This window comes from Rhinolophus ferrumequinum, chromosome 20 (genome assembly GCF_004115265.2).
Source record: "Rhinolophus ferrumequinum isolate MPI-CBG mRhiFer1 chromosome 20, mRhiFer1_v1.p, whole genome shotgun sequence".
Classification (NCBI taxonomy): Eukaryota; Metazoa; Chordata; class Mammalia; order Chiroptera; family Rhinolophidae; genus Rhinolophus; species Rhinolophus ferrumequinum.
In genome coordinates this window covers 33,099,873-33,113,301 of record NC_046303.1, presented here as the reverse complement: position 1 = coordinate 33,113,301, position 13,429 = coordinate 33,099,873, and the positions used below count along the sequence as shown (strand labels likewise).

The following is a 13,429-nucleotide window of genomic DNA, read 5'->3' as shown; positions in this document are numbered from 1 at the left end:
TATGTAAATGTGATTAAAGCATTACAGAAGTTTGTTTTGAACTATGAAGTGTTTGTCAGGTTTTCCCACCATTTTGTGTAGGTTTTAAAACAAGTATGTATATGGTAAGATAATTCAATGGAAGAGAATGTGTAGTGTCTTTTACGTCAGCTTTTGGTCCTGAACAAGAACTTCTGAGTTTGGAGCTTCATGGGTCCTAGATGGGCCAGCATGACTCCCTCAAAGTGGTATGTAAACTTTTGTGCATTGTGTACATTTGTAAAACAGGTAAGTTGGCATTTATCAGGTTTTTCAAAGGGTTCTGTTATCCCCAGAATGTCCTCCCACAATGCATGGCTTTACCTACTTTGACTGCTGAAGAGCTTCCTTGAAACATGGGCCGTGGTTTGAAAAGTTAACTGTACCTTCTGTGTATACAGGATTACACACGTATCTTTGGAACATCTAGACATTATAGATATGTTTTCATCCCTTAAATGGTCTCCTGTCTTAGAAATTTAAGACTTTACCAAACCATTTATACTCTATTTACATTTTAAGACTTTAGCAAACCATTTAAACTACTAACATTTTAAAATCTGAATATTATGAAGATATTTGGTTGTTTATTGTACTTTATTAATTTTCATGTCTTAAGCTCTACCTAGAAAAAAAATTCAAGAAGGAAGACACTTGGTAATTTTGAGAGACATGTTGGAAGACCTTTGAAAATATGATTTTAACTTCTAATTTTCCTCATTAGAGGAATTATTTCACTCATTAAATACGTATTGGTATCTACTGGTGCGTTGCTCCAGGCACCTGGATATAGGGCCTCACGTGTCTTACCTTTTAGTGAGGAAGACAAACGTTAAAGAAAGAAAGAAATATGATGTCAGGTAATAACAAGTGCTGTGGAGAAATATATATATATATATATATATATATATATATACACACATACATATATACACACATACATATATCTGGGTAAGTGGCTAGAATGATGTAAAGTACTGATTTGTGTAGGATAGTCAAGAAAAGCTGCTCTGAAAAGGTGACCATTGAGAAGCATCCTGAACAGTGTAAGGGAATGATGGCAGAGGGAATCCAAAGGTGTGATTATGCGTGACATGTCTCAGAAAGAACAGAATGGGTACCAGTCATAAGTGCAGAGCAACAGAGCAGCGTTCAGAATTCAGATTTATCTTTAGTGATGTGATGTTTTGTTTATTTGAAGGGTTATTTGTAAATAATCAACATTACAATTTTAATTCTGTCATCTTTGTATTGTAGCTATAATCATAAAGGCTTTTCCCTATGTTTTTTAAATCTGTTGAAATTTACGTATTTTAATGACACGAAATTATATTTTCTTCCCATAGACAGCAATGGATCAACTTCACATGCACTTCACTCAAGCCATACATAATACCGTGTTTCAAGTTGTTCTTGGTTATGTGGAACTCTGTGCAGGAAACACAGATACAAAATTCCAAAAGCTGCAATATAAAGATCTCTGTACAGTATGTATTAACTTAATTGCTGTTTATATGTCTCTCTTAGTTTTTAAATTCACTTTCCATTTTCCTCATCACCTATTTTTTGAAGATGCTACTAAAATTGAAACAAATACGTTTCCAAAAGTTCTTTTTCTCCCATATTATTCTTTTTCTCATAGAGAAACTGGGAAGATTTGGTCACACTCATGGTAAAGGTTGATGAGATGGTACCGATTTGTGGATTGCAGTTGTTTATAAATGGACTCTTTACCCTTTCATAGCTTCTTTTACTCTTCTCTCTCAGGCTTTTAATTCTCTTCTATGATTGCATCTAAGATGCTTCTAAGGAATCATCTTTGCCAGTTTCTCATACACGCTTTGACTCAGTCTTTTTGGGTGAATAAATGCTGTTTCAGTCTGCATCTGTTACCAATTTTTCTTTTTCATTCTTAAAGAAACCTAGGTCTATATGTAATATAGCCCACAGGTAAGAAGTTAACTTAGTAGGGCTCTGTTTTAGAATTGGTGCTACTGATGGACTGATGTAGAGTGTGAGGAAAAGAGAATGAACATCTAGGAGAATGTTGGTGTCATTTTCTTTTACAAGGAAGACTGGTCTGTAGTGGAAATTCGTGAATTCTGTTTGATACCTATTAACATTTAAGTAGACTCGTTGAAGAGACAGTTGAATAAAAAAAGAACCTCTGGAGACAGAGTTGAAGTTACAGATTTGGTAGTCATCAGTGTCTAATTATGCTTAAATCATGATACTAAACATTGCGTTTCCCCGAAAATAAGACCTAGCCAGACCGTCAGCTCTAACGCATCTTTGGAGCAAAAATTAATATAAGACCCGGTATTATTTTAATATAATATAAGGCCCAGGTCTTACATACGACCTGGGTCTTATATTAATTTTTGCTCCAAAAGACGCGTTAGAGCTGATGGTCTGGCTAGGTCTTATTTTTGGGGAAACACGGTAGGAAGACTGGGGAAATGGGTATAGATAAAGAAGACCTGAGGGTCCTCAGCCTGTGACCTTCAGGGACTGGATAGGGGAGAAGGGACCCCGAAAAGAGTTTGAGAAAGAGCAGCTAGCCAAGTAGGAGGTAAAGTAAGAGATGGTGTCACAACAGCCCTGCAGAAGGATGTATTTCAAGAAGAATTGCCTGTAAATCTATCTCAGATGTTTCTGTGAGTCTGAATAAGGTGGTATCACAGAATTGATACTTGATTTGACATTATGGAGGTCATTGTTGACCTTGATCTCTAATTCTAGCTCAAGATTTTTCTCTGTCTCTCACTGGAGACTTACATGAGTTTTCTCTAATGTCAACTTAGAAAGTAACAGTTCTAGGAAGTAGATACCTATTCTCTACTGTAATTATGTCCAAAAATTCATGTGAAATTAAGCTCATCTTCATTCTTCAGCGAGTTTAGTTGTCAAAAGTTCAGGTTATGTCCTTTGGGAACTGGAGAAATATCCTTACTTGAGCTACAACAAATATTCCAGAAGGATATTATTATATGTGATAGATTAAGGATTAAGCTAATGATGACAGTGGATAGTTGTTAATATAGCTAAAAAATGTCTTTTTAAAATCACTTCATAAATCATGAGGACAGTTTCACAAATTTTATTATTATTAACTTTAAGTGTGATATAGTTGCATAATTACATTTTTAAATATCTGGTTTTAAGTGCAGCCATCACTTAATGAATTTCAATGATTTTGAAGTGTGTTATTTTATTACTTTATTAGGTTGATAGTATGTATTTTTTCCCCAACATTTTATTATAAAAAAACGTCAAACATACAGAAAAGTTGAAAAATTTACAAATAAACACTCATATAACTACCACCTAGATTTTATTAGACTTTGTAATATATACATATCATTTCTCCATCCATTAATGCATTTAAAAAATTTTTTTATTGGGGTGACATTGGTTAGTAAAATTACATAGGTTTCAAGTGTACAGTTCTGTAATACATCATCTGTATATCACATTGTGTGTCCACCACCCAGAGTCAGTTCTCCTTCCATCACCATATGTTTGACTCCCTTTTTCCTCTTCTACCACCTGCTTCCCCTTTAACCCTCTGGTAACCACTAAACTGTTGTCTATGTCTGTGATTTTTTTGTTTGTCTTGTTTGTTTGTTGCTTTCCGTTTTATATCCCACATATGAGTGGAGCCGTATGGTTCTCGACTTTTTCTGTCTGACTTATTTCACTTAACTTGATAATCTCAAGATCCTGTATTTTTAAATTAAATATCCAAACAATCAATTTTATTTTTGATTCTGTTAGTGTTGTTGCTACTAATAGATGATTTAAATAGTAAAACAATTTTCAAGTGAGTGATTTTTCTATTAAAGCAAAAAATAACTTTTAATAATTAAACATTTTAAACAAATTACTTTTGTCCTTCAGTCTTCTTGACTTTGGTTAAATCTGGTGTGTGTGTTTTAGTTTGTGTGTAGTGTATTTCGTTATCATTAAGCTTTTATATACTTTTAAGTCAAAGACATATTTGTGCTCATTCTTCTTGAGAAAGTCCTCTGTGCATTTATAAATATAAATTGTACTTAGCGTATACATTGTTATAAAGAAAAATTTCTGCTTAAGGTGTTTTCACTTTTTAAAATTAAAACTTACTGTAAAATAACCTTTTGACATACTTGTGTATATTTAAATTATCATATAATAAAGGGCTTATCTTTCTTGATTTCAACTTGAGTAAATGCTTGTTAAAATTACTCCCAAGAAATATGTGGTAATTCTTTATAAAATTATCCAAATATGTGTGATATAGTAGGTGAGGTGTTATAAATTATATATATTATATATTGCATATATATTGTATATAACATATATAATTAAGGAAACAAATGATTCATTGATTCCCTAGAACCTAGTCATAGAAAACACTCCCCCCACACACACACACAGACTCAGAACAGCAAGTGCGTATATTATTTTTCCTCCAACACAGTTTACAATTCTGGTTTATAGTCAAGCTTTGAAGTAGTTTTAGTTTGAAGTGGTGAGAATAGTAGCAAATATTAACAATGGCTTCATGGAGGAATTTCTTTTGAGGAAAGGATTTAACAGAATTCTGTATAGAAGTTTCTTTGAAAGAACAGACTTAGAGGAGCTGAATAATGAGGTGAAGAATGTGATGCATTTTAAGGTGGTCCATTTTCTTTGGCCCAATCTTGGTAAAAATGTAAGGAAGTTCAGAAATTGCCCCAGGACTCTTGTAAGTATTTAAGTCAGTGCTGCTACAGGCAGACAGGGATGTGGGCATCTCTTTGAAACCTAATTAAGTTTTACATTATTTTGTAATTTTGAGTCATATTTGACATATTTAAACTGAGTAAGATGAAGAAGAAATTATTTCACATCAGATTTATTTAGTTGGTTTGATGAAAATATGTGAACTTTTAGTAACTGAGTTCTATACTCATACATGAAGGTGGTCATCTCAGGAGAGGAAAAATGAAGGGAACCCTTAGAAGTTTAATAAATAAACTGATGAAAGGAAATTTAAATATGTTTTCAAGAATCTGGAATGGTGCAACTCAGGCAAGGGAGATAATTCATGAAAGAGCCTTGTATTAAAATGTAAGGGTCTTAATTTTTCAGTATGTGGCAATTGGGACTCATTCTCACCCTGATTAGAAGTAACGGATAGTAATTATTGAGGGTGTACTAGTGTGAGAGTGTATGTTGCAGCGGAATGTCAACAGAGCCCTCAGGAAATATGTATAAGGTGTTGATTGGCAGATTTTAGAGGTGAAAAGCAAGATCCCAGACATTTGGGCAGTTGGTTTTCTCTGTACAATAGCAGTATTTTGAAGGAAGTTTTTAATTATAGAGTTTAAATATAACATGAAAAAATGAAATAAATGAAATAAATGAAATGTTACACTGATCGGAATTGAGAGAGGGATGGATTTCTTGTAAACGGAACAGTTGTGTTTCCTTTAAATAGAAAGAGATTGGAAATGAACAGAGACGATAATCTGCTTGCTCTTATAGTATTATTTTAAACCATTTGCAGATGGCAGTCTACTAGTAACTAGAATGAAATAAAACTAATTTTTCATATCCTTTTACAAAGAAATCTGGGACAAAATTAGTGTTCTGTTTTTACTTACTCTGGTAAAGAGAGAACTTCAAAGTTCTTATGGCCAGCAACGTCCTGTCCTGTTAGGAATTTCTGCCATTTCTGTCCTGTCACATTGCTCTGAGTTTAAAAGTTTAATTGGCTTTGAGCTTTCTGAAATCATTGTGCAATTGAATGTACTTATCTTTCTTTCTTTAGTTAATGGTGTTTTCTAAGTGATTTCATTAAAAGCAGAGTTTTTCTTTTTATAGTTTATCTTTCAGTCTGATTTCCCTTTTTCTTGAATATATTGGCTGATACAGTTTTTAGATCAGTAATATAGGTTCTTTTTTAAAAATGTGTACACTATTTTGAAGCACAAAGAAATGACTGATACTTAGTAGCAAAATTTTCAAATGAGAATTAAACCACATTCATTTCTGGGAAGGGACAATGTAAAGAGGCATAGTGGTCATTTTATTTACTTTAAACATTTAGTCTTATTTGTGATTATTTTTACATTTTTAAGTACCTTACATGTTTACACCAGTTTGTGCAAAGATTTAAAGATACTAAGTAGTGGTCTTGTAGAGAAATCCTTTGTAGGTTATTTGAAAGTTTATGAAGTATTCGTTGATTAAAAAAAATTTTTTTCTTTTTTTTTGGCAGCCCGATAGGTTTCCCTGGGGGGCTTATTTCAAGATGTTTATTAGAATGTTATTGATTAATTTTATGATAGCTTAACTGGTTAAGTTGGCTGAAGTTTTCTGTGCCATTTTTCAGTTGTTCATTTCCAAAAGATCTTAAGTTTTGAATTGTTTTTGAAATGAAGTTGATAATGTAGTAATACTTTGGGGGGGAAATGTAGTGTTTTTCTTAGAAAAAACTTTCTGAAATCATTTCAATATTTGTTTTCTTAGAGTCTAGCACCTTTCAGGTGTTAAGTAAATGTTTCTTGAGTAAATTGGATTGTCCTCTTTTTCTCTAACTGGTGTGATGGATAATGACGCATTTCAAGTCTGATTAAGTTTGGGAAAGAAAACCAACATGGACACCTTCTCTGTGCCATGAACTTTTACAGGTTCTTTATATGCATACACCTTAGAAAGTCAGACTAAAGGTTAGTCATTCTTATACATAATATCTTCTGGTATTGAATCATAATTTAATGTTAGTTTTTTGAGGGTCAATAAATATCTTTTAGTAAGATCTCTGTTGAAGATATAGTTTATTTTGATGTTCATAGAGAAACCTAAAGACAAATTTCTCTCTTGAGTCAAAAATATGTTTCTATTTCTAAATTCTCAGCATACTTCCTGTTATGAAGAATTAATATAGTTTTTCTTGTCAAATAGTGTGAGAGTATAGACTCTCTTTAGTATAGATGATAAGCTGCCAGGAAGTTCAAAGCTAAATTTAATGTTCATGTGTTGTAACCATCTTGTTTTGGGTTCTCTATAGAATTAACTGCCTCTTTGTCCTTTTTCTGTTTTCTGATTTCTTAAACTAATTTGTTATTTATATGTTTTTACATCATTCAGTCTTTAGACAGAAAATAGATTATATAAGTAGTTGCTCAAATTAAGCAATCTTAAAGTATATATATTTTAAATTACATAGCTAAAACATTAAATGTAGGAAAATACAGATAAGCAAAAAAAAAATTGATATTTCTCCATGCAAAGCTAGTTCGTTTAATGTATATATAAGCAAATATCCTTTAAAAACAGGTTTATGCTGTATACAGTTTTATAACATTTTTCCCATTTGCTATGTTATAAGCAATTTTCCATTTCAACAAATATGTCATCCACATAATTTTTAATGACTTGACAATATTTCAGTGAGAGATCACATGGATTAACCAATTTTCCATTCTTAGATATTTATGTTCTTTCCGCTTTTGTCATTATGAATAAAACTGTAGTAAGTATTCTTAAAGCTAAATCTTTGCACACATTTTTTAAACTATCTCTTTAGGATAAATGACAAGAAAATAAAATTGCAGAAGACTTTGCATTTTTAAAGCTTTGGGTTCATATTTCCAAAATTACCCTTTAGAAATTGTTTCAGTTTACAGCCCTCATCAGCAGTGTCTGCTTTTATCCTTTCCCTGTATACGTGCATGCTGATTGTTTTGTGTTTATTAGCTTGATTATCAGATACCAGAAGAGACCATATCGAGAATAATTTGTTTATCATTCAGGCATAATTAGGATGTGAACGAAATTAAACTGGGACATTTCATTAATTGTTGAGGTTAATTTGGTTGATTTGGTTGGATAGGTGAGTGGATGTTTTCTTTCCCACTGGAAGCTACAAATTTGAACACTTGATCAAAGACAGAAACCTTTTCAGTTAGAGGAATAATATTATTTACTTGAGTGTTTTACCATGTCAGTTTTATAATCTAAAAATGCAGCTGTCAGATTCATTCTTATCACTTATATGTAGCACCCAGCTAAGTTTCTTCTATATGAATTATATATTGATCTCTGAATATATAGGGTAATAGTAAAAGTAAGTTTTGGTAATTTTTAAAATTCTAAAGTTAATGTTCAAAAGATAGGTGAGGAAAGTTTGTCCATCTCTCTTTTTTCCCCCCCTGCCATTTATTGTCTGGATTGTGAAGAACTGTGAAGGGTCTGAAATTTTATTCTATTTGTAAACTAACAAGCTAGCCTGTTACGATTTTATGGATGCTTGTAAAGACAAAAGACTCCATTTTCTTAGCACTGACTTGCTAAGTATAAACCAGTTCTGTTGTCGTCATTACTCAACTTTTGTTAGTCATGTGATCAGATCAGCTCAGCAAGGATAAATAAGGCTTTAAAAAGTTTATAATGTAACTTACTAGGTTATATTCATTATTATGATCAGAGATAGAATGACATTATGATCAGAGGTAGAATAAGAAAAGTTCAAACAACAAAATGTTACTGAGATCACAGTTCTTTAGGGAACAACTCTAAGGAAGGCAAAGTTTATCTCATTGTTAAGAGGAGGCTGCAACTTTTGAACTGGGTTTTGGATTTCATCAAGCACAATATATGTGGCTGGATCCAAGGGTAGAGGAAATCTCATGAAGAGTAGCATGAGAGGAAGACAGCATAGGGCAGCGCAGGTGAAAGGAACAGTAGGTTGTCCAAATTGTCTTACATGCATTTCAGAATGGTGATTTGGTTGTTTCTAAAGTACCCTGGGACTAATAAGTGCCTGTGGAGTGCATGCTTTGGGCTGTAGTTATTTGGGTAACCAACCTTCCTTCTCTTGGCTGGAACTGGAGGGGTTTTCTAGTCATTTGAAACTGGCTCAGGTGTGGCAAGGCCTCTCTCTTGCCCAAGTCTAAGAACGCTTAAAACTGTCAATGTAATTTAGACTGCTGGGTGACGTGTGTGTGGGGGGCAGCATTGGGGATAGATGTTAAAGAACCAACCTATTTTTAGAATGTGGCACACAGCGACCAGCAGAAACGAAAAATAATTTACTGGTAGAAAACCATTCTTGAAACTTGCCAATAAACCCTGTTCTTGATTTGATAGTGTTTTAGCATTTCAATACTGCCCCTTTTTTGGTGATACTCTCAGTACAGGGGTTCATAGCATTTTATCACTTGAAACTTTGAAAGATTATATATTCTGATTATCCATGCTTTGCTTATTTTGTAGTATTAAGCTTTCTATTTGATTAAAGCCATTTAACAGCAATTAGAAAAACCTGAGAATGTACTAAAGGAGCCACCCCCCACCCCTGTCTATTTCACAATTTAGAGAATGCAAGTTTCTTAGTTCAAAGTTGGCATGATTTATATCAGAATATTGCATATGTCTTCATGTATATATGCATATTTAGTATTAATGATAAAACGACTGGGAGATAAGAATGACTTTTTTCACTGTGATGTTGTGTTTTTAAATCAACAAATGAATCCAGTTTGGTACAAGGAAAGTTTTGCTACATCATATGCATGTAAGTATATTTACCTGTGGAGAGTCATAGTTTTTAAAGCGTCAGAGAGACTCTAGGTTATTTGCTTTATCCCTTGGGGTTTAGATACATGAAATGATACGCTGGAGTCATGACCAAGTAAGTCACAGAGTTGGGCCCCAAGCCCAAACATGTGCCATCCAGTCCACTGTACCATGCATCTCTCTGGTTCCCAATGGTTAGAAGTACGTAAGATATTCATATTTTGCACAGTTTGGCCCTTACAGAAGTAATCAGAGGTTGGAGAGATCTTGTAATTGGTTGGCCCAGCCACTTATTTTGGTCCATAGTTCAGCCTCCTCAGAAATATTTTCAGCTCCCTGTGCCTCTGCTGTTTTGACCTGAAACATCTTTCCAGAAGCCTCACAGATAGGCAGTAGTCCTCATAGCAGCTTCTGGTGATGTGAGCTCACAGTGCTAACAGCATTCATGTAAAGATACTGATAATTGTTTGTTGTTCTTTGTAATCCATCTATCAGTGTGTGTATGTGGGTGGGTGGAGTGAGGTGGAAGGCAGCCCTGGGAGTTTGGATCTCTGTGAGGATGTCAAAACATCTATTCCCTTTATGTTTGTCAGGAAGTGATTAGAGTGCTAAATCAAACTGAAACAAGAACAAAATAATACTTTAAAGATATGCCTAAGAATTTTTACTTTGATGTTTTAATATAAAAATCACCTTCCAGAGATTTTTTAGGTATTTGGTAGTAGAGATTTCTGATGGAACTAGAAAGAGATTGATAATAATTAAAAGACGAAATCTAGCAGCATCCTTCTTTTTATATTTACCACTTAACTTTGTACTTAAGCAACTTTCAAAAGATGATTTTGTTTCAAATTTGGAAAGACTGTTTATATTCATTTCTGGATTTATACGGTTTTTTGAAATGGCCTCTAGATTCTTATTAAACTTATGTTTAGAATTAAGGCTGAGATGTTGCTGGTTATAATAAGCTAGTTTCATCATTTTTATTTTGATCAGGTAGGTTGGTGGAGATGGTTAATAGTAGAAATGGAAGGTGCAAAATATTACTCTTAGCTGATAGTGATGAGATGGGAAATGAGATCTGTGTATTTTGTGCCAGTGTTCATCAGGCTTTGAGTAAGGATCCTATTTTGATGTCTGAATAGTAAGCATAGTGAAAATGCTGTGTTGAGTTTTTGTATTAGAATATCCAGATTTGTAAATCTTCTCCAAATCCTGCCCCATCGGATATTTTTTACCTTTTATAATCACCAATTGCTAAGGATGTTAAGTTTTCTGTATAGAGGTTATGGATTTAAAAAATATTTTAGATACTTAAAATATTTCTTTTCTGCGTGTTTTTTGGAGATATTTCTAAAACGCTGTATACTTTTTTTTTCCTCTTTTTCCCCTCATCTCACCACCTTTGCTGAATAAATTGATGCTACTAGCTTTCTGTCAAAGAATGGCAGTGGAAAACATCTCTAGGACACAGAGAAATAGGCGACAAACTTCTATTTCCCATACACTCTTTAATTTTAAAAAATAATTCAAAACATGTTATTTAGTTCTTTGGGGTGTCTCACTGTGTGAATACTTTCTGAATTGATTAATTCAAGACTTTTCATTGCTATTATTGATATCTGCTAAGAACACAGAACTGGAATTATAATTTGGTGCTCCTCTGCCTTGGTATTCCTGGTCTTATACTAAGTGAAGCCCATCTTAATTGGGACTGAATTGCAGCGTTACATTTTTAGTGATCAGTGAATGGATTAAAGCAATGATGAAGGAAGCAGGGATCTCTAACACTGTTTTGTGAAAGGTGAAACTGAAATCCAGGTGGCTGGCTGTCCAAGGGCATGTGACTGCTAAGTTGTGGAACTGAGTGGGACCACGGCTTCCAGTTTCTTGTCTGGGACTCTTTCTATTAAGTTTAACCCACGTGAAGAAGAATTGATGTCTGAGTGGAAGTTGCATAGACTATTCATTCAGAAACTCAGACTCTTCCTGATCTGCTCTTTATTTTTTTATTACTTATGTAATTATTTGCTTTTTTTGTTGGTTTCTTTGAATCTCTTTTGTTATAGTTATGATGGACCCATGTCTGTGTAATAATATTCTCTGTTGGAGGCGCTTTTTATAAATTAATGAGAGAATGTTGTGAATCATTTTAGTAATGTGTTAAAAGCATCAGAAGCATTTGTTGCTATGAGAGTTGACATCAGTTGGTTGCATGGTGTAGCAGAAAGTGGTCTCTAGAATTCCGTTTTAAAATGAAATGACTCTTAACTTACTGCCAGCATAGTCTTCAAGTACAGAGATTAACAGACCTGGGCTTAAATCTGTTAAAAACAATATATTTTTTCTCTCTCCCACCTTGCCTTATTTCCTTCAACTATTTACTGTATAGGTATTTAGTACAATGAATCTCTACATTTGTTTCTATTTTACAATATAAATTTAGGCAAGAATCATCTTGTTATGTGGTGGTCAGTATGTCATAGTCTTATGTTTGTACATGTGAACATATTTCAAGATAATGAAATTTGGATTCTTTTGGAAGACTTTTAGACATGTGCAGTAGTTTAGCTAGATCTGTGAATTATTTAGACTTGAATCAGTTTAGTGAGAAAAAGCTTGCTATACCTTCATTACATAATTTCAACTTTTTTTAAAAAAAATTCACATATACATTTCTGTGTATATATCTCATCCAAACCCAATATGTTTCAGCAAATCATCAAGAGGTAACATAGTAAAGAACTTCCTTTTTCCTGGAATAAATAAGCAAATACTATAACTAGACAGTGGTTGGGTGGAGAATAGAAGATAGTAGTTACAAGTTTCAATTTTCTGGTTTGTTAAACTGTGACAAGTATAATAAAAATTAATTGGTGGGCTATAATGCAATTATTTGTATAGTCACAATTTTACTTTAGGAAAAAATAAGACTAAGACTAACGTTGCCTTCCTTTTATCTACCAAGAAGACTATTGGGATATAATTAAATTATATGTATTTGCATAATATAAATATAAATTTATGCAAAGTTGAGTTTAGGAAAGTTAGAAAAATGGACTTGTAGAGAGTACCTTTATTCAGGTGAATGATTGCTGAGTTACAGCCCAGAACTTTTTTGTGATTTTTGCTTTTCTTTGTGCTCTGCTTTTAGCTTTTTCCTCACCATGTGCATCAGTATGGGTTTCATGGTGTGTGTGGTATAAGACATACGTCAGGTGTAATAATGTGGTAAAGATAAACCAAGGGAAAAAAAATCAACACTGGTTCATTGCAAAGATAGGAATATAAAAGTAAACATAGAAAGTAAAGATAAAAGTTATCCCAAATTATGGCATAAGTATGCAAAAATATTTTATATTGATCCCTGCAAGCCATGTGTAAATCGAGATAGCTATTCTAATTCTTCTGTAAATAGGTACCTACAGCCAACTTGGTATCCTCAGAGAAGTGTCCCTCCTTTCTGCATCCCTTGCATTTCATCCCACATCCTGTCTCTTGTAGGTAACTAACTTCAGTGCCATCCCACATCCTACCTCTTGTAGGTAACTAACTTCAGTGCTTCCTTGTTGATTTTCCCTTTGTTTATTTTTGTGATAAGAAGATACATATAGTAGATTTTTTCCATTATTACATGTATGTATAATTTTTAAAAATTTCGCTTTCATAGATATATCATATGAAAGGGATTTTGTTTTATTTTAAAGTTTAAAAAATGCGTGAGTCTATTATTATTTTTCACTGTTGCACACTGCTCTTGTGTGTGAGAACGATAGTTTATTTGACCAGTCTCTTGCATTTGGACATTTAGATAGATTCCAATATTTTGCAATTACACATAATCCTTTAATGAATAACCTTG

The 13,429-nt window shown here is 33.2% G+C and overlaps 1 protein-coding gene across 1 annotated transcript in view; it reads left to right on the top strand.

Moving 5' to 3' along the window:
- VPS50 (VPS50 subunit of EARP/GARPII complex) overlaps window positions 1-13,429 on the top strand; it is a 116,033-nt gene that overhangs the window by 40,237 nt on the left and 62,367 nt on the right. The window contains exon 12 of the mRNA XM_033088693.1: window positions 1,365-1,505. Within this exon, the coding sequence (XP_032944584.1) occupies window positions 1,365-1,505 (141 nt within the window). The remainder of the gene's footprint in view (window positions 1-1,364; window positions 1,506-13,429) is intronic.